The sequence below is a fragment of the Wyeomyia smithii genome, chromosome 2 (assembly GCF_029784165.1).
Source record: "Wyeomyia smithii strain HCP4-BCI-WySm-NY-G18 chromosome 2, ASM2978416v1, whole genome shotgun sequence".
NCBI classification, from domain to species: domain Eukaryota; kingdom Metazoa; phylum Arthropoda; class Insecta; order Diptera; family Culicidae; genus Wyeomyia; species Wyeomyia smithii.
The window spans coordinates 112,108,259-112,135,954 of NC_073695.1; the positions used below are offsets into that span (position 1 = coordinate 112,108,259).

At 37.7% G+C, this 27,696-nt stretch overlaps 2 protein-coding genes and 1 long non-coding RNA gene across 6 annotated transcripts in view; 2 read left to right on the plus strand and 1 right to left on the minus strand.

Moving 5' to 3' along the window:
- Positions 1 to 1,308: 1,308 nt before the first annotated feature.
- Positions 1,309 to 5,361, plus strand: LOC129723460 (uncharacterized). The gene is made up of 5 exons (XM_055677691.1): positions 1,309 to 1,526; positions 1,585 to 2,699; positions 2,762 to 2,821; positions 4,164 to 4,394; positions 4,447 to 5,361. The coding sequence occupies exons 1-5, from the start codon at positions 1,510 to 1,512 to the stop codon at positions 4,956 to 4,958; spliced, it is 1,935 nt and encodes a 644-aa protein (XP_055533666.1). The 5' UTR covers positions 1,309 to 1,509; the 3' UTR covers positions 4,959 to 5,361.
- A 1,605-nt stretch (positions 5,362 to 6,966) lies between these two features.
- LOC129724019 (uncharacterized) overlaps positions 6,967 to 27,696 on the minus strand; it is a 104,503-nt gene continuing 83,773 nt past the window's right edge. For all 4 annotated transcript variants that reach the window (XM_055678598.1, XM_055678599.1, XM_055678601.1 and 1 more), the window contains 5 exons: positions 9,958 to 10,169; positions 9,728 to 9,885; positions 9,147 to 9,377; positions 8,799 to 9,085; positions 6,967 to 8,740 (listed from right to left, as the gene is read on the minus strand). In XM_055678598.1, coding sequence (XP_055534573.1) covers positions 8,457 to 8,740; positions 8,799 to 9,085; positions 9,147 to 9,377; positions 9,728 to 9,885; positions 9,958 to 10,169 — 1,172 coding nt within the window. In that variant the 3' untranslated portion in view covers positions 6,967 to 8,456. The remainder of the gene's footprint in view (positions 8,741 to 8,798; positions 9,086 to 9,146; positions 9,378 to 9,727; positions 9,886 to 9,957; positions 10,170 to 27,696) is intronic.
- LOC129724020 (uncharacterized) lies at positions 23,154 to 23,832 on the plus strand. The gene is made up of 3 exons (XR_008727862.1): positions 23,154 to 23,309; positions 23,368 to 23,422; positions 23,479 to 23,832. It is a non-coding gene; the product is annotated as an uncharacterized LOC129724020 (long non-coding RNA).

Sequence of the window (27,696 nt, forward strand, 5' to 3'; positions counted from 1 at the left end):
CATGCGATGGAAGCAAGACAACAAAATCAGTTTATCAGTTAACGAAGATTGTCAAGGCATCGGTCAGTGTCAGTGGAAAAAGTGTTTCGGTGAGGTTTATTTTGGTTGAGTGGACTGTTTGTTTTTCATTTTCGCTTTGAGGTGAAGATCATTTGGTTGGATTTATCGTCAAATTTTATTCCGTATCTATTTCATCTGAGTATAACAGCACGATACTAGGACGAAAATCTAGTGTATCTGAAAGAGTGCTGCGATCATTGGAAGTGAAAATTGAAAATGATTGGCTGTAATTTTCGAAGAATTTTGCTGGGGAAAATGACTTTTATCAGCACTGTGCAGAATACGACAAATAGAAGTCGTACTTATTGTGACAGAAAAATGTAATTTGAAATCATTGTTTTGCTTCATCTAACATCATTACAGGATTACACTTGTAGAGATCGACAATCCATCGTCTCAGTACTGCACTAAACCGTAAATAGACGAGAGCCCTTTCTTTTCGAGTGAAGAATCCATTTTCCTCATATCGTCGTGTCCAATTCCCAATTGTAACGTAACATTTTCCATATATTTGAACTAACTGAACTTTTGACAAGCCCAGAAAATAAAATCCATATAAACAATGATACACCGTATTTGTTAATGCGTGTCGATTGTGAACGTTACACCGAATCTCTGCCATTCTGAATAAGCTAGATAGGAAAAACTTATTATTGTGGTACACTAACTTTTTTATATTTTCCATTCAAAAAGAATTATACGTACGAATTCACTTGAATCAAACAAATAAACAACGGATACATCAAAATTAAATTACACACTAACTTGTTTTCAGAGCTGCCAAACAGATTTATCCGTACTAATAAATAAATGCACTGTAATGATTACTAATTTTATTTTTTCATGATTCATGCAGAACCTAACTGATTTATGGGTATATTCAAGTATTTTTCGTAAAAACATTTTCAAACTTTGTGTCGTGCTAAAACATCTTCTTGCGATTAGAAACCCCAAAAGTCTTGCAATGTTTTATTTTAAATTACAATACGGCAACTCTGTATGTGTTGTTTTGCGGGGTTCTGCTATGCGCGTTACCTCCGCAGCGGAATGAAAATTTTTGTAAATATGAGAGGTTTGCACATTCCGAACAAGCATTTCTGCGACCGCCATTTAGGCGCGTATAAAGCTGGCTAAAGATTTCGTGGTGTAATTTTTCACTTAGCGTACGTGTTCGGCATTTTAAGCGTGTGTCCGTTGTCCCTCGCTTTCGGGAACGCAATGAAATAGCTATAGGGGACATCTGACAAACTTATGGAAAAATGTTAAAAGTTGAAAAAGAGTATCAAAATCATGGCTGTTTGAAGCTTGCAAAGCAGAAAATCGCTTTTTTGCGTCGAAAACAGTATTTGTAGCCTCAAAACTAAATTCTTGTGTGTTTTTTTCACTTCCAAGTAACAGTGGATAAATTGTTGAGGTAGAAAATAAGCGGAAACAAGCCAGATTGAAGATATGAGACGACGAGGAGGGTAATCTATCTTATTGGAGCCATATTGTAATTGACAATAATTCGCAAAACTATTTCAGCTATCGTCGCAGCCGTAGCCGCAGTCCGCGTCGAGGAGGGGGAGGCTTGACCAAACGTTATGAAGTAGGAAAAGGGCAATTATTAAAACCGGTAAACTGGAGTCATTACAAACTAGACACGGTGGTGCGACCGTCGTTCCGTTCTAAATTGGATTATCGTCGATCGGAGCGTGAAGTCAATGAATGGCGAAAATCGAACGAAATTACTATTAAAGGTCGCGATGTACCAGATCCAGTTTATGGTTTCGAAGAAGTTGGTTTTCCGGCTGAAATAACTGATGAGCTGCGGTTTTCTGGATTTACTGTGCCGACGCCGATTCAATCACAAGGTTGGCCAATTGCTCTTTCTGGTCGTGACATGGTCGGTATCGCAAAAACTGGATCAGGAAAAACACTGTCCTACTTATTACCTGCGATGATTCATATTGACCAGCAATCGCGGCTGCGTCGTGGAGATGGTCCAATTGCGTTGATTCTGGCCCCTACCCGTGAACTGGCACAGCAAATAAAGCAAGTTACTGATGACTTTGGACGAGCAATGAAAATAAAAAATACATGTTTATTTGGCGGTGGAGGAAAGAAACAACAAGGCTATGATTTGGAGCGGGGCGTGGAGATAATAATTGCCACTCCGGGAAGGTTGATAGATTTTCTGTCTTCCGATCATACAAATCTTCGCAGATGTTCATACTTGGTGTTGGATGAGGCTGACCGAATGTTGGACATGGGTTTCGAACCGCAAATTCGAACAATTATTGAGCAAATTCGACCGGACCATCAAACGCTTATGTGGTCAGCTACTTGGCCGGATGCAGTTGCCCGATTAGTAAAAGATTATCTTAAGGACTACATTCAAATAAATGTAGGCTCCCTTAAATTAGCAGCCAATCACAATATTCTGCAGATCATAGACGTGTGCCAGGAATTCGAGAAGGAAACAAAGCTTAGCATTCTTCTTCGAGAGATAATGGCCGAAAAAGAGTGTAAGACAATTATTTTCATCGAGACGAAAAAGCGAGTTGATGATATCACTCGAAAGGTAACCCGTGACGGATGGCCGGCCATGTGTATTCATGGTGATAAATCACAGAAGGATAGAGATTATACATTGAACTGTAAGTATACGCTGATTGCAACATCATCTGAACACCCTCCAACTTCAATGTATCAATTTCAGCCTTCCGTTCTGGTAAGACACCAATTTTAATTGCTACTGATGTTGCTGCCAGAGGATTGGGTAAGTTATTGGGTCCTTTGTTTATACTTTCAGTGCATGCTTTGAGTAAACGATTAAAACAAATACATCGGTTAGTTAGATCTGATGCTTTTATATTTCAACGCTTTTATAGATGTCTCAGTTATTATGTAATATATTGTCTTTGAATTGTTATGAGTTTACAAGGAATCGACAGTTAAACGGAAAATTGCAGAGTAACATTAAATGGACTCAAATGTTAAAAAAGGAATATAATTTATACACTTGCATTGCGAACGTAATATAGTAATATAGTATAATTTCTTACAATTAGAAAATCTAGTATATGAGGCAGTTTGATACAATCATATTTTGCAATGTTGCCTCGCAATGTAATGTATGTATTTAAAAATCATCAGTCACATTTAATGATACTCTGTTCGCGTATTCTCTGCGTTTCTTAGCATTCCATAACTAATCTAGCAAGATCTTATTCGCCAACATTTTTTAAAGTTTCCTATCAGCAGCAGCGTAACAACAAGTTCCATGAATAAAACCAGCCATCTATTCTATTCTTCCAGAGGCACACAAACATTGCTCTGCCCTGTTAAGAATGTTTAGCAAAGAAGTTGCGAAATAAGCGCGTACTGCTTTGCTCGGAAAAACAGATCAGACCGAAGTCACAAGTGTATGTGTGTGTGCCTCTCCCTTTGGTACCAATGGCGGCGGTGGTGGTGTATGGCTTGCGTGTGGTGACGATGATGCTTCTTGGCGAAACACGGCGCGCCTGCACGCACTACTGCACGAGCCTTCTTGATCGCTGTGAAATCCACACTGCTTGGTTCGGAATGCGGCACAAGGCGGTGGTATCCGGGATCGGCCTGGATGCAACACTGCCTCGGGCCATCATCTCCATCTACTGTACTACTACTACCACTACTACTACTACCTCCAATGACTGACAATTCTCCCACTTGTCTGGTCGGCTAGGCATCGCTCACTGCTCACCAAGCCGGTTGGTGTTTGGCGGTGTGTCGTCCGGTGCTCACAGCCGCTCAACCCCTCTTCTACCCAAGTCCTATGGCCGGTGTATCCGGTCATTTGGCGTCAATTAGAAGGGCGGCGATGGTGGAGTTTACCACTAACTGTTACCGGATCACTATCGGACCGCAAGCCTCTTCGGTGACGTTTGGTGGTTCCTGGTCTGGTGCGAACAGGTCAGCCGTCAAACATCACTAGCGTATGAGAGAACACTCAGGATAAGCAAAATGATTTTATTGTTTTCTTTCATAGAAATAAGTACAACTAGGGCTCATATAACAACTGTTTTGCTTAAAAATGTTATCAAACATGTAATATAATTTCACTCTGGACCCTATTGCAGATGTGGATGATGTAAAGTTCGTTATCAATTATGATTATCCAACCACATCTGAGGATTACATTCATCGTATTGGGCGTACTGGACGCTCTAACAATACAGGAACGGCATACACTTTTTTTACGCCGAACAATGCCGGTAGAGCTCGCGAATTGGTTGCAGTGTTGAAGGAGGCCAAACAAGTCATTAATCCCAAACTTCTGGACATGACTAACAGCCGGATGAGAGGAAAAGGTATTTTTAGGTGTGCTAAGTTGCAAACGTTATATAAAATAAGCATTTTTAGATAATCGCAACCATGTCAATTCACGATATCCACGAGAGCGTCGCTCGCGATCACTTGATCGTCGGGGTACCTTCAGGCGCCGTTCATATTCCCGTTCACGTACCCGCTCACGTTCACGATCGCGCTCCGTATCGCCAAGGTTCTCCAAGAGGGACGTGTATCGTCCGGTTAAGCGCACCCGATCTCGAAGCCGCAGTAATGTAAGTAATCGCAGTGACAATCGCAGGAGAAATGCACGCAGGATTAGTCGCTCGGTTAGTCGATCTCCTGTACGTCGTGGCGGAAGTGGTGGTAATGCTGGTGGTCTGGCTAACAGAAAACGCAATGGACGGAGTAGATCTCCCACTCCACGTAAGCATCGTAGTCGTACTCGTAGTCGTAGTCGTAGCCGCAGCCGCAGTCGTGCCCGTAGCCATAGCCGCAGTTATAGTCGTAGCCGGAGTCGCAGCCGTGAAGGACGATTCCGTTCGGCAAAAAATGGTAATAATGGTTCAAATTATGGCAAATATTAATTGAAACTATTGAAATGTATTTTCCTACATACGTATAAATGTCAAATGTAATATTTTGAAATAATCAACACGTGGCAGTAGAACAATCTTTAGAATACCGTCAAACATTGTACTTCCTTAGTGGTAGGCAGCGAGTTTTATGTTCCATTGCTATAGGATTTTACAAATAATGGAATTTAGGACCTGCACCTCAATTAAATCATTACCATGCTCTCAAATGGACACAGTGTTCTTTGGAATCTGAACTTGTTATTGGATAAGTTTTAATTTATCAATCATACACGCACTCGTGAATCATAATGTATGTCGAACAACAAAGATGTTGGTCTTATTGCCACTTTGAATACCGCGCCTGCATAATGAATATTTGAAGAAATAAAATTTATGTTTCAACACAAGCAAAGGAGTTTTAAACCTCAATTTATGTTACAGATACATATATTTCTTTTATTTTTAAATATCATTTGACATCCCAGCTTGTCAAATGATCGGTGTGCAGCTAAACCGAACCAAGCGCCAAAAACATTATTCGGGGTTCGAAGTTTAGCCATCTCGTGTTTTGTGCAAATTGCTACAGAGAATTTTCGTTATAATATCATTATTATGATTTCATTTTTTCATGAAAGATAGATTATGAATTTTCACATTTACTGGTGTTAACAACTCAATTTGTAAGAAAATGACGCTTGGTTCAGTCTGCTCGCACAACGACCAAACATAAGATTGATGTTAAGGTGAAACGGGACGTGATCGCGATCAACCAGAATTTTGCAATCTAATTTTTTCTTGATTTATGAAGACTACGTACATGAAACTTTGATCAATTGTTTTTACAACTGTTGCATGCCTGAAGTAGCAATTTGAGTGCTGTTTATTTAGTGGAAGCCGAATTTTTTACGCTCAAACTACAAAAGTAAAAAGAACTCTAACCTCAAAATTGTATAGGAAAAGACCACAATCCTGTTTCACCTTAAATTGACGAAATCCGAAAGCCCTTTCAACTTTTTTTCTACATTGTTGTTTTGAAATAATATTTATTATTAACATCAACAGACTCAATTTGGTCCCAATGTTGTACCTTGAAATATTTGAAAAATTGCTCCTTGTGCGAGGAAGGTGGTAGTCGAAACCGGTAGATACACCGTTAAAAACACGCTGAAGTCCGATGAGAGCTCCGTCACCCCCATAATTTGTACGACGGGAACGAATTGGGTTGTTCAGCTATTCACGGATTTCCATTTTTTTATGTTAGCTAAAAGAGCGTAAGTTCCTGAGCAGAACGTGATTTTTCAAATTTGTATATCTTTTAAGTTCGATTTTCAAATGAATAAATATAAATCGCCCTAAATCGCTTGAATGACAGTTGGTACATGGGTAAACTGTTTAGCTTTCAAACTCCTAACTTATCTGGATAGCGACAGAAAAAGTTTAATATAAACCGTCAAATAGTGCACTGATCAAAAACAGTTTGACATCGGCTTACAGTTTTCGTATTTGATAAAATAACTTTCTGTCAAATCAACAAAGAGTAAAATCTACAACACATCATCAAAGACCAATTGCTGCCTTACGCCAAGGAATTATTTGGAAAAAAAGTTTCTGATTCAGTGCCAACGTATGAAACATTGGTTGTCAAGAAGTGGTGCAAGGAAAATTTACCATGTACTATCAGTACCTCTCAATGGCCTCATCCTTTTCTGATTAGAATCCATTGGACTTCAGCATTTGGGGGTACATGTTTGGGAGTCTGGGTGAAGTGAAACATATGACTTTGGACACTTTTAGTAACCTTTTGGTGAAGCGTTTGCGGACCGTAATCAAATGCAAAGGCGAAAGAATTAAACTGAACTAGTCCTACTGTAACTTCACTACTCTACCATTGTAATGAAAACCATAGAGGAAATATTCATCTGTTGGCATAAATGTAGTGTAGTGATTCTGTAACAACAAATACGTTGAGGATAAATACGTTTAGATTGCGGATGTCATCACAGAGAATTTCAAATAATTGACTTCGTTAGTGTTTTATCGACATAAATTTAGTATTTTACAATAGTCTTAATTCTACCTAGTCCGTGCAATAAGTGGGCCGCATGTGAATTACTTGTTTCCAGTAACTGTAACACGACTATCAACAAAAATAGAGAAAAAAGGTCATGTTTGACTTTGATCTGACGAGACAGTTTAGACAGCTCCACAGAGCATGGATCAACTACATTGAAATCATCATTTTGTTTATATTCCTGGTCAAGCTACTTGTTTTGATATGTAGAATGTCAAATTTCTGAATTCAGGTTTGATTAAGTTCGATAGTTATCGATTGTTCATCATTTGTCGAGACATTTTAAAAACATATAATAATTTTATACCCAAAAAATTATTTCGTTATTTCCAATAAAATACGCATATTAGTTCAGTTGTTCATTTTTGTTTTACTTCAACTTCAATAAACCCGGCTTTTGAGTTACTGTAATATTGTGTTTCGGCTTCGAAACAAATCAAAATCAAACGTTAGTTTTTTCACATTTTCTTCGAGATTATTTTTGTTATGTTTTCATAATTATATAAGAGAGAAAAATTGGAAGCCCTCAAAAGTTGTTGGTAGTAAGAGGATTAAAGTGAGAAAAATAAAGAATTGCACACTATAGTTTTGTATAACACTGGATACTATAAAAAACTATAAGTAACCGAAATTCCCAACTTCCAGTCTGAATTACGTGTCACACGTGGCCCGCTTATCGATGGATTTCTTGAATATTCGAGTTTTATTCAATCTATTTGTTACTAAGCTTAATCAAATCATGTTGCTGCGCTGTGTGAATTTTACACTAACACCCCCATCGCTTGATTTGCTTTACATGTATTAGACTAGTATAACTTACATTGCTTATTGTTTTACCAAACTTTGTTGAAATTTTCAAAAGCTCCTATCGCCAATCCATTGAAAAGCATTGAGAATACGTACAGTTTTGATCTATCATCACATGTTGTTTGTAAAATTCGCATTTCTACTGAAACGATTGCTAAAAATCTGGGGTCACTAAAATATTTTGCGGCAGTTTTGTCTCCCAATAAAATGCTAAATTTGATTACAGATAGGTAAACTTTTCATCCATATTGCTATGAATCAATGAATCGAGGTATTTACAAGTAGTTGCACGTCATAGTTTTAGTCTTCCGCGTTGTTTAATGTTTTGTTTAGTTTAATAGCTAGGTTTTGAATTCTAGTTCATTGTTTTGTTTGTTAGCATTTGTATATGCTGATATTGTTTTGGTGAGTTTTTGTTCCTGCTTAAATGTGTCTTCTGTAAAATTACGGAAACTAGCGAGATAGTTCTAATTTAACTTAAAACTCATTTTCAAAAATCGGACGTACAAAGTATACGTTTTGAGTCAGCGCACACGCGAAAAAGTTCAGGACAGTCTGCTTCGCATACTTCTATTGTTCAAACTTTTAAAAAGCCGGATTTTTGAGATCGTTAGTAGGAAATCGTTAGTTTAAAGGAAAGTATTTGAACACAGTAGCAAAGCAACGGTTATGCTAGCCCATGCCGAATGTTTTCTGCTACTGCCACTGGTATCCATGTTGTCTTCCGGCTGAGTGATTATCTCCCTAGTGAAGAGAATCGTTTCTTCTACTTTAGCATTCTCGCTGGGGTTTGATCCGGCCGTTTTTGACACGTGAATACTTTCGAACACATTTCCGGCTCGACTGTTGCGGGCAAGTTTTTGGTTATTTAGTTTCAGTTGTCGAAATTTCTGATCTATATCAAAGGCGGCACCTGCGGTTAAACAAATGGTTAGTGTTGCTCAAAAAATTCGTCGATATAAATCATTTACCTTTATCACCATTTTCATCATAATTAACTTTTATGAAAGTGGTCATTGTAACTTCATATACTTTGTTCGGATCGATCGCACTTTGACTTATTTCTCGTCGTTTTCGGCCGTATGCAGTTTGACCGTTACTGCAGGTAACTCCCTTGCATCGGTTTACGCATACGTTAACGGTTCCTCGAAATTGTACGTAGGTTGACTCTGGGAACTTGAAGGCTCGAAATTTTGCTACCAGTAAATCACCATCCACAGTATTAAAATTTTCGAATAGATATGGATCAACAGAGCAGCTGCAAGTTCATTTCGTAATATTAGAATACCGATAAATTTTGTGTTGTGTTGAAAACTTACCCATTGAAAATTATTGTTTCTTCTTGTGACAAAGTATCGGTTACTTGCATGTAGTTTACCCCAAGGCCGTAAATAGGAGCAGACTTTTCATCGAGAAAAATTTCCATCTGGAGGTTCGTGCCTGGACTCACGTTTAAATCACCGGACACTAACTGATCACCCTGACGGACACCGATGCTCAGCAATGGCTCGGGAGCCGTTTTTGTTATGTTGGAGGTAATCTCGAGCTCTCTGATGGAATGAAAACATTCCAATAGAAAAAATTGGTTAATTTGGGTGTATTTTATCGATGTCATTTATAATTGTTGCATTGTTCAAAATATATTTTAACATTGTTTGAAATTGAGACGAGTGTCAAAACTTATTTATTTAAAATGATGAATGTCTGGTATAAATAATGTTGAAAGTTACAAAAAATCGAACTACAAATGGCTAGATTTCAGAATTGTACAGCTGGATCCATTGAAACAGAATAGGCGATTCAAGTCTCTATGCAATTCTTTTTCATGATTTGGCTGTTGAATTTATTCAACATAGTCTCAACTATATTTTATAAAGTAAAGCACAAAGAAAATACGCACTCTGGTTCCTGAAATCCTGCCGGCAGAACATCACGCTTGACGATTCCATGAGTAACATTGTAGACCGGTCCATTGGTGATACATTTGACGCTTATTATTTCTTTACCACTCTGCTGGTCTCCTTCGATTATGATTCGATGGTAGAAAACTTTTTTTCCCTGAGTGAAAAAAAAAACGGATATAAACTTGTTAGAATCAAACGGTTATTTTTCAGCTAATGCGATACTTACAGTAAGTTTATTGACTACCCTGGTAACACCACACTCGTAAATGTTAGCGAGTGACAGATCAAATTGGGCCAGGGTATCGTTGATTGTGGGTTTGCACTTAGGGTCAGGATAGCCTTTCATGCCCTCTAGGTAAACTGTTGTTTTGGAATCGTTCGCAGGTAACACCACGTGGGCTCGCATCAGGTCTTCTGAACAAAGCACTTTATGGGACGCTGGAGACGAAAAAAAAAAAATTAGCGTGATTTATGTCGTATTTTTAAATAAATATTATTTTTATGTTATTTTTGCATTGCATATTTTGAACTATTCAGTTTAAACTTATTCTGCGGTACAAACCCAATACCTTTTCCTCGTAGCTCCGAATTCAGTTAAAAATACTAACTTGGGCTTACACATCTTGTAAGGACCGAATGGCTTCTCAACAGAGAGGTTAGCGTAATGATCTAATTGATTTGAAATCAGTACCACCACCTAACAAAAACTCGAACTCGATAATTTCACGATCACGGTCGGCTTACATTTTCCAACGTAGTTATCATATTTATACCAATCCATACTTTCTGTTATTTTATATCTTTTAATAAAACCACCTCACTTTCAGCATCACTTCGCATTAAGTTGAAGGCAATATGCATATATGCAACATATTTTCTCTTTCAATAATAACAAAATTGAAAAATTATTTAAATTACATAAATTATCTCACAAACAGTAAAAAATGGTTTCGGTTTCGATTGATAAACCCCGAGCGAATTATGTCAGCCGGAGAAACAGTCGGAATCAATTTGCCTAACATTTTTTGCATGACTGATCAGCGTACCCAAATTAAATTTACCGCACTGTAGGTGAAAATTGAAATTAAATCTCATTTTATGGGGAAGAGTGCGCTAGATCGGTGCGTTGTTTTTTTCGCAGTCCATTTCCTGCCTATCAACTCGAATCGGCCCGGTGCTGTTCAGGTTGGCAAACGGGGCGTTGAGTGCTCGTTTCGGCTTCAGGCAGCAGCAGCGGCAGCAGCGATCGATACAAGTTGTAATGCACACGCTGCCACTGACTTTTATTTCACCGCTTTTATCTCGAACATTTTTACCGCTGAATTTGGCATAGCCAAGACATTAAGTGACCTTTATAAAAATGAATATAAAATATCAAACAAATTAGCATTTACTCAGGAATGATTTTCTTATTCAACTGAGCGAACTCGTAATTAGGGCCATTTTTCATAGTCTTCAAATTGAGGAAGTCCAAAATAAATAAGTATTTAAAATTCAGTTACAAGTCTTACCTACAAAAGATTGATTCTGCTCTGCGCCTCAAACGCTTCAAGCCTGCATTTTTGCGTATAAATAAAGAATAACAGTGTATCAGAAAAATATTATTACCGGTTCAAACTTTTGGAAATAATTTTGGTGAAAAAAAAATTTTTTTTTGGTGAAAAGATCACTCTACCGTCAAGACATTAGCAAACATCTCCAATAACATTTAAGCTAATATCAAATCGTTCACCATTCATAGCACATAGGTACGTTTGATGAAATTATATCATGCGTCATCATTTAATCCCAAATGCAAGTCACCGTGCTTCGAGACGCTGAGCAAATAGGCAGCGTGCGCCACAATCCAGATGCGAACGCAGAAACCAATAACCCATGTAACTGCAGAACATATGTTTTATTTTCACAAATCACATGTTACGCATCGTGTTGACTATGCTCTGTTTTTCGTTTGAGCGCTAATCGAAGAATAAACCTGCACGAAGGAAGAGAGAGCTTTCTGTGGGGTCGCGATAAGATACCATTTCTCCATCAGACGGTCTGCTCTCTAGGATGTAATTAAGTGTCTCTAGGTGGATGCACATTTAGTTAGATGTGTTGATTGTGAAAGCGATCATTACGGTCCGGTTCAATGCCAATTTTATGTACGACTGCGCTTTTTTTATTTGTTTGAATACGAGGCACGGATTGATACGGGAATTGAATCGGAATATGGTATTCTGTTTCATTGCGCTTCTCAATTTCACACATCTTTTGCATTACCAGTACATGGTATGCAGACCGGTGTTATTTGGACCTCTATCCAGAATAATTGCTCCATGGAACCGGCAAGTTTATGTGGTATGACTTGTTGTGCGTTCTCTTTACAAACTAGTCAGAAAAAGTCGACAGTAGGTCAGTGGTGCGAACGGAAAGCTAGTTAAGCTGATAAGTAAAAGTAGAACCTGCACATACAGTAATTCGAAAGAAATAGAGGAAATCCCGTTTCTCTCTATCGTTACGTACTAGCGTTGCATAATTGGAATTTGTTGTCTGGAGATAGCTTGCAATGCGATAATTTCTCTCTAGAAAACAAGTCACGCAGGACGCGATGTAATTAGAAAGTTGCCCGTGACGTTTTACAGAGGTTCATGCTATTTAGTTGCGCATTTTATTTGAACATTAAGCTATTTTTTATTAGCTGAAACATTAATTACTCTTATTAAACGTCAGTAAAAACAAGTACGCTTATTTGATTTTAAAAACGTTGTGTATTGCTGATTTTATTCATAACATAAAAAAGACAGTTTAAGATTTATTATCGGAGATATCGTATCTGAACGCGTTCCCGGAAAGTACCTAATGGTTTTTATGTTTGTGTCCAAGTTTTCCTGGGTCGTAATTGAATAAATTTTCTACTGAATTTTCAGGACATAGTGTGCATTAGCATAAAGTAAACTGTGCCACCAATTTATGGTTGCAGGTTTTCTTGTTTACACTATTGTCGGAAACAGCCTTTCGAAATAACAAAACGAAGCGCTGAAACGCTTTTGATGGCGAAATACGTCTGTTTTCAACTAAGATACTGATAAAAACACAAGTAATGTCATTTGTAATTAGACTAGGCCAATCAATCTAGATATAAAAACCCGAATTAATCCACCTAGTGGCGCAGAAACTATTACTTTATACACATTAGGCCAGTCAATTACAAATCGTATACCAACGTAAGTCCAATTTCAAAAATGATTGAAATGAATTTGAAAAATAGTTTTCGGAGAGTTAATCAAAGACGATCATTGAATTAAAGCTTGACGTGGTTTTCACAAATATTATGGATGATATCACTGAAATATATGAGCGCAGACTTACAGACATAACACGTCGAACAAATTTTCAATAAAATCATCGTTTGAATGATTCCAGTACTTTACATTAGTAACACTAGCACCATCTGCTGTCGTGTTCGCGCTGCGTCATGTATTTCGACATCAGCGCCAGCGTTACTGCATGTGTCAAATGGGGAACTACCAAATATGTATGAGATTGCAAGTTTTACGTTGAAAATATTGTAAAATTTGACGATGAATTTATCAAAAAGGCGTGATGAGATGAATATAGGTACTGAGATGAATATAGGAACGATAATTCAGGCTTAAGTACCATATTCGCTTTATTATCAGAAATCGCAAGAGCTAGGTTTATGAATCAGCATCAGGTATTTTTTACGAATTGAAGCAAAATTCTACAAATCTGTTTTCGAAAAATTATAGTTCAGAATTATACAGGAAAAAAATATTACTACTGATGAAAGATCTCAAACGCATTATCTGAAAATAAAGGGTTTTCCACAAACTTTGAGAATTTCGGATTTCCAGAGTGTATTCGAGAACATTATTCTTTCCGAAGGCCTAGACTGTATGATAAAATCCGAAATAAAGACTTAATTAAATTTGCTGCTATAACGAGAAGTATCATATCATAGAGATAAGTGACATTTCATCTGCGCACACTAGTAAACGCGCATAGCCATGTAAAGTTGCTTTAGTTTCATCCAAACTGTAAATCATCGCATCTCGATGTTCACAATTTTTTAACACTTTTTCCTTATTTTGTAGATTACGTTCAACAGCTAGTTTAGATTCCTGGTCACGAGTGAAAAGTATATTCAAAACCGAATTTAAAACATAAAACGTAGCATTGCAAACAAAACAGCGATTTACTTATGTTTTCTTCAACGGGTGGCACTAACACATTTGTACGTAAATAGGTCTATACTAGAGATACTCAGAGAGAGAGAGAGAGAGAGAGAGAGAGAGAGAGAGAGAGAGAGAGAGATAAGCGAAGGAAAAAACCGCCAAATTGGCAACTAAGTTTCACATGTCAGAAGTCCTGGGGAACAATAAAGTGCATCAAGAAAACCGTGAAGGTGTTAATTTTGTTTTGTTTAGGTTTAATTTTATATACTTGCACCATGATTAATCATTATTTTATTGACCATACAAAAGGTTTGTGAACTACCAGTTAAAAATCACTGTGATAAAGCAATTTTGGAGCATTCTTAATTCATTGTTTAGTAACGGTAACCATTGTTTAGTTACGGTAAAGTAGTAAAATAAAAATATCCTTTATTGTACCTGATTGCAATACCTTTCAATGTTTTACCTTTCTTGTTCGTTTGGCTTGGATTTTGACATGTTCGTTTGGCTCACAACATTCTCTTCGCATATCGCTCCCTCTGAGTATTGCTAGTCTATACATCTTTGGTAAAGCTTTTCAAAATATCTGCATCGCTAATTGTGTTACATTTGTACACTGTGGGATCAGATTTTGCTTCAATGCTTGGCTCCCGAAAGCTGTAAAAGTTTCCTATTCTTCGCAAATCTGAGTTCAACCTACAATTTAATATATATTTTAAAAGAAGTGAGGATGGAAGCTTCGGAAAATGGAGCTGAGTAAGCATTGCAGTTTCTTCTAAAATCTAATTCAAATTTTTAGGAAAAAGCTAAAGGTAATTTATTCACACCAGTTAAGACGCACTACAAAAGTGTAAAAATAGTGCAAAGTTGTCGATGATTGTTGATTTGCTTTGAAAAATAAATAGCGATACGAAAAAAGGGATAGAGAAGAAGAAAGAGCAGGGAGAGAGAGAAATTATCCAGAAAGTAAAATATCATATGTCTGAAGTATACAGTCAGGTTTTTTTTACGCGGGGGATACGTACCTCGTAAAAAAAAACGGGGTTAATTCGAAAATCCGCGTAAAAAAAACCGCGCTAATTCAAAAATCCGCGTAAAAAAAACCGCGTTAATTCAAAAATCCGCGTAAAAAAACCACGTTTTTTAAAAAATCCGCGTAAAGTAGTCCAGCAAAAAGGGCTTTAGAAAAAACCCGAGACACTCTAGAACCAGTATTTAAAACAGTATTTAATTGTCCTCTTTGACGGTCATTCCGGATCTTTCGGTGGGCAGAGAGTGTTTTTTGGACTATGTCTTTCACTAGATAAACACTTAAACGTTTCTGGTTCCAAACCCACGTTAATTCGGAAATTCGTGAAAAAATTTTTGGTTTAGCGCGGTATCGCGTAAAAAAAAACTGCGTTAATTAAAAAATCCGCGTAAAATAAAACCGCGTTAATTCAAAAATCCGCGTAAAAAAAACCGCGTTTATTAAAAAATCCGCGTAAAAAAAAACCTCGTAAAAAAAACCGCGTATAAAAAAACCGCGTAAAAAAACCTGACTGTACTTTGGTCAAAACTTAACAGTTCAAGCAACCAATGAAAATTCGCACTCAGTATGATTTTCAAAGAGCTCTGGAGTTTTCATTTGAGCATGCGAACAACAAAATCGGAATATGCGTTCTGTAAAAAGAGTGTTTTTTGTTATATTTTTTCGATTCGATTCTGATATACTACACATATAAACAACATATTCACATATACATACGTACATGTACACATACACAAATATACAGAAATTGTTCAATTCGTCGATCTGAATCGATTGGTATACATGTCTCATATAAAATATACACTTTGATCAATATTTTAAAATCTAAGCCACTAATCAAAAATCCACTCGGTAGCATTCTGGGGGAGTACAGTAGCTTTCGTTTGCGTATAAGATCATTAAAATCGGATATTGCGTTCTGTAAGAAAGGTGCGTTAATATTTTGCGGCACATGCATACAGACAACACACATACACACGAACAGACATTGCTCAGTTCGTCGAGCTGAGTCGAATGGTATATACGGTTCGGCCCTCCGGGCCTTGGTTCTATTTTGCGTATTTCGATCGATTTTCTAAGCTTTGTTTAGTTCTTGAGCCGTGTGGAACATCGGATATCGCATTTACTACTGATGATAAACTGCTCTTAAATCTTACTTTTTTGTTCTGTCGGTCAAGTATGGCCGAAGCAGGAGAGGAATTTTAACTCTATAGAACGCTTTACTAAGGTCAGTATAAATTGCTCATCACTGCTCCCGGAGGGAGGATAAGTTTCAACGCACCATCAAACATGGCTTTCTACAATGCCGGACTCAGGATGGAGCCTTGCGGTACACCAGCGGTGATTGGGGCGCATTTCTGACTCTCAGGTGTGATGTAAACCAGTTATCGATTCTGGAAGTAATTTTCTAGAATCTTGTACAGTGGCAACGGCATTGTATAACTCCGAAGCGCGTAGGCTATAGAGTGTCAGCTGGCGCCATTGAACGCGTTTCACACGTCTAGCATGGGGATTGTGCAATAGCGAATTCCCCTTCTTTTACGCTGGAGTGTTACCTCGGCCGTTTTGGCGACGTAGAAACTAGCATCCACCGTGAACCTACCTTTACAGAAGCCGAATTGGTTGCTGGACAGACCGGTTTCACTCTTGGTCGAGTCTGTTGAGGATAACCCTCTCAAGCACCTTAACCGCTTTGTCAGCAGGTCACTTGGTAGTTTCCAGGTTGAGCTTCAGGTCAAGCCTGTGTTGACAAATGGTTAACAAAAGTGAAAAAAAATCTCTTGTGCTCAAACTAAAAAAAATGATTATAGCCTTTCTATTGTTAGCAATATCGCTATTGAGAAGTGGAATGCTTATTCTTAATTTATCCGTGCTTGTGTGTAATGTGTCACCCTTCTTTCTACACGCTATCCGCTTCACTATACTGAGCCTCGTTCCTCCTGCCAAATAACGCCAATTATAATCTCCTGGAGAAGTTTCGCTGTGCGTCTTTTGGGCCAGTTTTATTGAAACGAGGAACTTTATTTTTGTTAACTTTGTTGAGGCGGAAAAGTTTCTTGAGTGTTGCAATGCACTCCCAGACTAGTCTGGCAACACATGTGGCAGACTTTAATGCCAGTAGTGCAACCTGGCTGTCTGAAAAGATTACGATTCTGGCATGTCTATAGTTGCGCTTCAAATATGAAAGCAGTCGTATGTGTTCCATGTCTTCAAAGGTGGAGACCGCCAGAATGTGAAAAACTATTTTAGTGTTACGAATCTTTCTGCTATAACCAAACTGTTTGAGTTGTAAGCAACTTTATTCTTGCACAAACAGAATGCTATGTTTTCTCCAATCAACATTGTTTTATACCTGCCAGATTCGCTTGTATAAATCTACTGAAGCTCATGTCAACCTGCATCTCTCACAGGGAGCAGGAGGCGCAAATCGATGTCCACAACCACAAGATAGTTTAACGAAAACTTGCACGACTTAGCGCTTCTCGAAAATTAACGGAATGGCTCATTCCATATTTTTATGACAGAGTTCTTTGTGTACAAAATGATTCCTCCTCCTCATCCCAGTACACCGACTTTTCCAGTGTTCCTCAAGGCAGCAATTTAGCATCTCTGCTGTTTATATTATTCATTAACGACATCGTCTGGCTGCTTAGAGTCAACTGTGAATAACTGCATGCCGCTGATCTAAAATTGTATTGAATAGTTCAATCTGTTGATGATTGCTCACGTTTACAAGCGCTGTTGGATACATTTGTTGATTAGTGTTTACGAAATTGGCCTGACCTTAGTGTTTCTAAATGTCAGGTTATGACCTTTCATCGAAAAAGTAGCTCAATGAATAGTTTGATTATCAACTGCTCAATTGATGGGCATGGCCTCAAAAGCGTAAACCGAGTCAACGATCTTGGTGTGCTACTTGATGCTAAGCTCACTTTCAATCAGCATCGCTTGGCTATTATCTCAAAAACTTCAATCACAAAAATTGCTCTAGACTTCAAAAATCCCCGCTAATTAAAAATGCTTTATTGGTTGTTGGTACGGCCTCTAATCGAGAACGTTTCTTCCATTAGGTATCTCCATCAGCTGGAGTGTGGAGTTTACGCATTGAACGTGTGCAGAAGTGACTGAGTAAAGTATAGCTTTTGAACAGAAATTATTGGATATAAACCATATAATAACCATATTAGAATTCAATATTATTTTATTATTTAACCATATTAGAATTCAATATTATTTCATTTTATTCAATTATAAAATATAAATTATATAATATTTTCTTTAATTCTTCTGGTTTTGAATGCATGGAACTTTGGCTGTTTTTAAATTTAATAAGTGACTCGAGTGCATAATCTATCATATCACAAGGAAACCAACTCGTATTAAAGTTTATTTTCGGTACAATTGCCAAATATTCGCGTTATATTTACGATTGTTGGAATTAAAATAATTAGTATTTGTTTCAAGGTATTCATATTAATACGATTTTGATATAACTTTTCTCAACTAATCATGCGCCAAATAAAAACATATTAACTTAATGTGATTGGTTTTTTAGCACTGTGAATAAGAACAGAAAAACCTCGTTGAAGTTTATTTAAGTTGGTTATGCGAAAGTACGAAAGTACAGTAGAGGTTCAGTTTCCAGAAGTCTTATCTGTATTCCATACATCGCCTTCAGATATAACATCCAGGTAAATTCAGTCCTACGTTATAGCAGGCAAACAGATCGGAGCTTGTTATTATGCGATTATACAGCTAATAAAACGAGAGCAGCAATCAACACGTACGACGTTTGTAGAAAGGAGTTGATATGTTGCGTTGCACAATATAAGGTTTTTGTTATAAGTCCAATATGTTTGATTCGAAGCTAATCACGATTGAGAGTACAAATGTTTATTTGAATAACGTTCAAATTCGGAGCATCTCAAGATGAAACACTTTTCACTATCACCGAACTAGACTACGAAACATTATGCATTTAAGCCCCTGAACCCATTTTGGAAGTGTTATTTATCTTGCACCATGAATGAAAACAATATATCTTTAAGTGTTTACATTTTATTTTTGCTTGTCTGAATTAACCTTCTCCTGGCACCTCATACTTAGACCCTAATTTCTAATCACACTGTGTATAATTCAATATCTGAGCCTCCAGCCAATCGCCAATCAAAACAAACTTAACCCAGAAACGATTGCTTATCTTCGAATCTTTGAAAACCTCTTCCGCTTTGCACATATACCTCCCTACAAGTTACTTTTTTCATCCGCTACGTACTTGAGCTTGGCGCACTACATGCACTTAGCAATGGGCAAGATCGATCCGATTTTTGCAAAATCGATCTTTTCTAGTCGATTCATCGATTTTTTGAATCGATTTTCCTGCGCGCGATTTTCTGCTGAATCGATCCTTTGGATGGCAAGATCGTTTTTTTCCGCCTGAAAAATAAATGTGTGCAAAACGGATTGAAAACAATAGTGATTGCATTTATTGTTGCTAACGTAATCTGCGGCCGAATTCCGAGAACACTTTTCTTTGAAGAGAAGAATATTTCTTTATTGATAGTATACGAAATTTTTCTCTCTCCGAAGAAGTGTGTGCTCGGAATTCGGACACTGATCTGAAAAATGTGTCAATTTTTTACCGGGATGTCCATAGTTGAAAAATGGGCTAAAATGTAATAGACATGAAACCGAGAAAAACGCATTTCAAATGTTTTTGTTGGCTCAAACAATTGTCTACGTCCATGACAACTTTTTTCATGAGTATGTCCCCCATATCCAGCATATCCAGCTTTTCACGAACGGTAATGGCGTATAGTGCACGCAGCCCATTTTGACGTTTTCTGTAGGTCAAGGAAGCTGGATAACCTTGTCGTCGAGTTGAAAAAGAACAATCCGCAACCAAATTAAGTCCCTCCAGTATTTTTAACGCAGTAACCATTTTTTGCCTTTGTAAACGCGACATCAATAGACAAACCCGTATGAAATTTGGCTAATACGCTTGCGTTGTGAAATATATCAAGGAGCGGCTCTAAACCGACTCATGGTTCACAATGATTCACGAGCGTTGACAGTTCGTGTTGTCTCAGTAAACTTCGGGTTCGCGCGAACCAAACAGTTCTGGTGCGCCCAAAGAACCGTGGTTCTTTTTCGTGAGCCGTTCGTTCTTTCGCTCTTTCCTAAGAACCGGTTCATATGAACGGCTCGTGAGCCGTTCGCCCATACCTAGCGAGGATGAAAAGAACGACGAGACAAGACCTCGAACTGAATATAAATTACCAGACCACAAGACCGTCTCAAAAGTTTGACATATATTGTATACAATCATTACTATCTGATTGGTGTACATTGGGTGGCAATGGAAATTGACTTTGACAGTTTTATTTAGAAGTAGTGTTCAAAATATCGCCTTCACGAACAGTTAGCAAAATTTCGATTTTTTGGATAACACCCGACCTCGACGTTTTATTCATTTCTAATAACCAGTTCACATGATGTAATATTGCCCATCTTGATTTCAAATCCCATACTCCAAATTTTCTGTGAAAACTAGATGTATGTATGTATCAAGATCACGGTATCACGGGATATCTGCTATAGTGTGAACAAGGCATAAGACATTTGGCACAAAAAAAAACTATTACAAACTTTGCTTTTCTTCATAAGTCGAGAAAGTGAAATTTAGACCAAATACTCCTGGATTCCGATTTAGCTGAAATTTTGCATTGCATTGGATATTGAATTTACCATTTTGGATATTAGCCAACATTATTTCATATTTGCTACCTCTGCAAGTAAACTTTTTGAAAATTGGCTTCCGTAGGGACGTTGTTTACTATCGTTGTGGATGTTTACTATCAAGCACCAATTTTTTGATTTAGGTAGAAAAGGCATATGCGCTTATTTTTCAACTTTGAGTAGCGGGGTACTCGTTAACTCAAATATTGCAAAAGTTGAATTGAATGGTCGTGTATATGCCGTGCTTTATTCTGTTCTGCATGGTGTCGCACTCGCCATTTTTGTTTATTTGAGTTTGTTCTGCGGATGTTCCGATTTTTTTTTATGAATTGGGTTGATCAGCTATATCAGTTTTTCATATCATCTGAATGATCTGAATTTTCCAAGTAAAACGTGATTTAAAAAAAATTCTATCATTGTCCTTCGCTTTTTAAATCACGATTTAAAACTTCCTGAAATCTGCTTGAAACCGCTAAAATGACAGTTCGCCCATCTACCAACTGTCATTGTAACGATTTAGAGCGAATTTTTATTTTTCATTTGAAAACCGAACGCGACACCGCGCTAATTCAAAACAATTTTCGCGAATTTCCGAATTAACATGGGTTTGGAACCAGAAACGTTTAAGTGTTTATCTAGTAAAAGACTTAGTCCAGAAAATACCCTCCGCCCACCGAAAGATTCGGAATGACCGTCAAAGAGGACAAATTTAAATACTGGTTCTAGAGCGTCTCGGGTTTTATTTAAAGCCCTTCTTGCTGGACTACTTTTCGCGGATTTAAAAAAAAACTTGTTTTTACGCGGATTTTTAAATTAGCGAGGTTTTTTTTACGCGGATTTTTGAATGAGTTCTTTTTTTTTACGCGGATTTTCGAATTACCGCGGTTTTTATGCGTTTTTTTACGAGGTACGTATCCCCCGCGTAAAAAAAACTGACTGTATACAGGTTTGGATTGCTCTTAGTGCATCCGAAACAATAGACCATTTCACGAATTGACAGGTGTCACGGATCCTGCTGATGTTCTTGATGCTTTCACGTGCATTATGTCAGCAGTTCCAAACTTTCTGTCAAAATTTCGTTCATGACTCAAGTTCCCAAACGTCTCGTGAAATGGTCTATGGGATGAGCGACAACGAAAACTTTTAGTAGAAAAAAAACGCTAAGAGTACACACGGTTAAAGAAGATGGCAATAAACTAAAAAAGCCGTATCGTTAGTAGATGTTGCGTACGAAAACTCGATGAACATGATTAATAAACCAGAAAACGCAAACAAAACAAAATCTCCATAAATATAACCAAAAATAGTCGTAAAAAGATTATACCCAAGTAACAATTTTTGTTGCCTAAACATTTACTCGATCACTTTTATTAGGCTACAGTTGAACAATAACCGAAATGGAAAATAAAAAACTACTGTTAAATGGTTGTTCAGTTGAATTTGGAGAAATTATCCGACACACAGTTGTTTAGGAACGGCGAAGAGGGTTTTGAGCAACAACAGCAGAATATTGTATTCAACAATATAAAAATATTCTGATGTTGTTGTTTAAAACCCTCTTCGCCGTTTCTGGACAACTGTGTGCCGGAAAATTTCAACTATTGAACAGAAATTTTCTATTTTCCATTTCGGTTGTTGTTCGACTGTTGTCTGATCAAAGTTATTCAATAATTATAAAATGCTGTTCCAATTTTCATAGAGTTCCTCAGTTTCCGAGAATAAAAAAAATCTTTCGGGGCATCACTGACGTTGACGTTGCTAAATCTTTTAGTGATTTAAAAAAATGTTTATACTGCAATAAATCGCATCCAGAAGAATGTTTTATTAAACCGGTGATCTAGCGCTCGCGTCTATAAGAGCTAATGAATTGCTCTTTGAAAGACTTCAAACGCATGTATGCATCATTTGAACAACATGTGCAGAATAGTTGCGAAGTTGCCGTTTGAAACGTTCAAATAGCTTTTATCTAGATGTGATAAGTGGAGACCTTTAAAGCGCTTCAACGCAGCACATATTTATTAGTGCTGCTGGTATTCACTTGCAAACGTTTGAACAACTTCTGTTAAGCTAGAGTTCCACTGTTGAATAAGTACATGAACAAAGATTGCTGCAATGTTTGTTCAACAAATAGTTCAACGTGTTGTTTATTCAGCATCGATTGCTTCAACACTGCTTTTGGCCACATTTGCTCTCATAACAGCTTCCAAATTGTTTCTTGCGTACCGAACAAAAATCGATTTTTTGTAAAATCGATTTTTCAGGCTCGATTTTGTTATGAATCGATTTTATTGATTTTGATTAATCGATGCAGGAGAATCGATTTTTGTTCAAAGATCGCCCATTGCTACATGCACTGTCTCAACAAGTCCAGCCCCCTGCACTTTATGTATAGTGCTTACCGCGATGATGGGAACATGGTCAGATCGTGCTTATGCAATTTGTTTCAAGTGCCATTTTGGTTTGTCACGTCTGCAACGTGGAGCGTGGCGGGGTACAGTATGGAGCTAGAGTTGTGCTAGCAATTTACGCTTAATCTATCATCTGTTTAATTTTATTGTCATTTGATAAATTGATTTGCTTGTTTGTTTTGAGTAAATTCTTTTGTCCGAAAACATCTAGGAAATTTCACAGGTAATCACTTGTTAGCTAAATTTAAAGTTGGGAAAATAAAATCGTATTTCTGTTGAAGATTCAAGAGAGCGTGCAAGGTAAAATATCTCTACGCATTCTGTCTGGAAAGTAGGGTATGTAGGAAATATTATTCTCAAAATAATTTTGCATGGTTTTATTTATTTTACAGTATTTTTTATTGTGGAAATAGACTAGGTACAGCGTCCCTTAATTTGAACTTTTGTAGTATATCGCTCTTGCTATACGTGCCATATAGGATCACCAGTCATCCACCATCGCTCCCAGTCAGGTAGAGAGTGCTTTATAAAATCAATTACCTTCCCCGGATTAGCAGACTAAATTTCACGGGAATGTAAGCAACCCTTGTTGAGGAATTTGATTCTGCTCGTGTACAATGCACCACAGCTGCATAGCAGAAATTTCGTTCAACAACTGTGTTGCAACTACAGTTAGGTTTAATAATAAAAATCATTTGAGTATTGATGTTGGGTAGATTGTTTTACAAAATGTCTCGTGTCGTAAAATTTCACAGTTATTAGTCATTAAAATATCGGCTCCAGAAACGTACACCAGCTAATTACGTCCACCGTTTCTACTTTTTACTATCCAGTTGTACCACCTACAAGCTGCTTACATGTGTATCACCTTGACGTCCATTAAGAAAATTATAAACTCTAAAAATCAGTTGCGTGACGACATGGTAGAATGGCTCAATTGCTACGCATACATGCTATATATTTTAGACGGGAACTAGGTATCTCTAAATAACTGACATCACGATCGCGTACAGGGAAATGACAAAAAATTGCTGAAATCATTGCGGCTTATCTTTATAGTCATCAAAGTCACGACTAGCCGCAATTAGTGTAAGATGCTATGCCCAACAGAATACAGTCGAAAGGCATGAACCAGTCAGTAGCAGGAAAACTGGATTTGCTACGAAGGATATAGAAGATCATCAAGCGAGTGTTTATTAAGTGGTACTTAAGTTAATTTCCTCACGTTTTCAAAGCTACCTTTCTAAAATAATGAGAATAAAACCATGTTTGTTTACGGGAGGCTCACTATCGATTATGATCGTTTCCTTTGAGTACGACGTAATCAGCTACTTAAATGCGCTAGTTACTCATAATTTCACGTAAACACAATAATGCGTTTATGTCCCAATGGAACGGTTAGTTAGGCAGGAATATTATGCTGTATGTGACTCGCCATTGTACGTACTTCATGCCTAGTCACAAAGCCCGATTGCGGCTACCAAGAATTGCATTTGATGACCTTTCCTTAGTTCTATATAACGGTGTCTCCGTAATTTGCTTCTACCCAAGTAGATTTCCTGTGTGTGGTCGTGTAGCTATGTACATGTTGCTGCTAGTGGTAAGTTACGGTACACAGGTGGTTTCTGTGTAAACATAATAAACCACGGGATGGGATACTTTCGATTTCCTCAAACATACTCGCGAAGCGCATGGCAAGCTGGTGGTACCAGTACGGTTATTGCGATTCGTGCATGGGAAAAAGTAATTTTCAATGGAATGTGAAAGATAGCAAACATATCACAGTAGGGTGGCTGAAGAGTAAATTTTTTCTAGACCATATGATTTTAGTGATAATGTATACATAAAACACAATTGTTTCAAAGCAACTGCAGTATTTGTCAAAATAAGGCAGATGTATACGACGGTAAAAATTTGACAATGAATAAGGGATGAACTTTAACATTCATTTACAGGGGAATAATTTTGATTTATTCGTGCAAGTAAATACATATGCACAGGTAAGTACTTATTATTGTGAATGGAGTTGTCTCATTGAGTCGTTCTGTCTTGTACCGTCAAGTAAAAAGACATAAAAGAGTATGAATCGACTATTCTTCATGACAATCACTGTGACAAAACGGCACGTTAACCGTGAAAATTCAATTGATTCGGCCATCAAGGTGTGTAATCGGAATTTGACGCATTTGTTTAAGCTGACGGAATCAATTACAACTTTACGACCCACATAAGCTACATTACCGTTCTAATGATACCGCAAGCAGTATCGGTAGGCACGTAGAACGATATTAAGATGCCGAAGGGCTCTGGCCAGAGTGTAAACATATTAAAAGCATACGTTGCACTGAGGCTTTCAGGGCTATGCTAAAAACGTCAAATCCGATATAACAGTTGCGTTATCAAATTTTATAGCGGTACCACTGACATTGTGGTACCACCGACATTGCGGTACCACTGACACAGCAAGACTCGACAAGATTTGCCAGTAATGACAATCATTATTGTAATAATTTTAACACCATTTCGAAACTGATCGTACAGCTTATAGAACGTTGTAGGAGAAAGCACAGGTGGCGATGTGCGAATATTTGGACAAAATGCCTAAGAACTCATCACTCGTAGGAAAGGTATCAATGAGGTCATGAGGCTTTTTGCAGCTATCCAGCTCAAAATTTTGATCTTGTAGAAAAACAACAATTTGTTGTTCGGGAGTTGTCATTGTTCTACAGAAAAATTTCGGAACAAGATTTTCTAATGGATTGTAATCTGATGAAAAAAAAAATGAATTTTGACAGTATCGAAGAGAAAGGATGGATGAGAGACAGTGCGTAACCTAAATCAGTGAATTGGCACGCTCACATCAATTACTTTCAATACGGGTTCGCTTTAGTAGATAAATGAGTGCAAGATAATATTGAAGTGAGAGAATAGTAGAGAACAATTCAGACAATGAAATGTTCCCTGCTATCATTAGCGATGCCGCTTACCATGCAACGCACATGCTGTTTAAATTAACCGTTGCGTAGTTCAGTCAACGATCGATTCGAATACAACATTCGAAACAACTTTTGGAATTTCGTTTAGCTGTTGGTCTCAAAAGTTTCGTCTTCTCGAAAAAAGTCCTCATGTAAAATTCCAACTCAATCGTGCAGCTGCCTCTTTCCCAGAGGTACAGTCACAAAATTATATTCCCACAGGCATTTGATGCAAGATGCAACCTTCTATTGCATTGTATAAATTAGTATATTTTACCAACATTCCTTCGGCAGAAAAAGTGCTAATACTAGACACCTTGTTTTCCACGAGAGAAATAAGGAAGACCGCATGACAGCACAATAAGTAGGCACCAATAAAAGAATAGCGATAAAGTTTTCAAAGCCAAGAAATAAAAAGCTAAAAAAAGAAAAGCGGAATATTTGGAAAAGAAAATTATTTCTCTCGGGGGTTAGAGTAGAATTTGTTTAAAGAAATCAACCTAGCAACAGATTTGAACCCGGGTGGTCTTCATTTTATCTCCCTGGCAAATGTCTGAAAGATTACCGAAATCGTGCCTCAAAGCGGTTAAAGCTTTACTTTTTTGGCGGATAAAAAAAGCATAAATTTTTGATATCGAATAAGTGCAGGGTTGGATTTGGGTGTTGAGGGGCCTGGGCAGATCTTTTCGTGGGGCCCTGTTTTCTTAGAATAATTAGAGGTAAAAAAAGTGCAAATTGTGAAATGACTGCACGCTCCGCTGGAAGGTGACGAGCAAAAAAGAGGTCTCCACTTCCACGTCTGTGATGTCTGCTCTAGGACTAGGGGCCCTTCGAATCGGGAGGCCCGGGGTATTTGCCCCCGTTCAACAAAACAATATCGCACGCTAGCCTGGGGGGCTAATAGCGGTCTCGATCAACTACATCAGTTGAGAGAATTCGTTATCGATATTGTTTTTGGTATATTTTGTATGTTGTAGGATAAGTACAACGACACAGTGTGCCCCAGTGCTGAGTTGAAAAAATTTCCAGCTCGAAAAGTTCCTCGACCTGATCGGGAATCGAACCCGACATCACAACCGTATGGGAGAGCTAGTCGATTGCCCCCGCTACATCCTCCCCCCCTTGAATCCGGGCCTGAATAAGTTGTTTATGCCAAATGTCTTAGAAATGGATGCATCTCATCAGTGGCTTTGAAAATTATCGTTTTTGAATTTTTTTTCGGTGTGGAAAAAGCAAGTATTTATTTAAAGGCAAGTTTGGGCATGAGAAAAAATGGGATAATTTGAAAATAAAATGGTGGACTTTTTGAAAATCTAACACGGCGCCTCGTCGCTAACAGCTTAAACGATATTTTATTCAAAACGTCCAAACACATTGAAAAACAATATTTTCAATAGCTGCAATAGCTGATCCATATAGATTAGGAAATTACTGAACCGACCTGCGTGAAAATTTGTATGTAGGGGTTTTAGGGGACGGGAAAGGTGATTAGGATGGCTCAGAACCACTCCTTCTTTTAGAAGCGAGGGCTCCCATTCAAATTTAAAAAATAACACAAGGGTTGTATGCAAAGCCACAACTGCACTGCACTGCAACTTTGTGTGTTGTCAAAATACGGCAACTTTTCATCAGAGG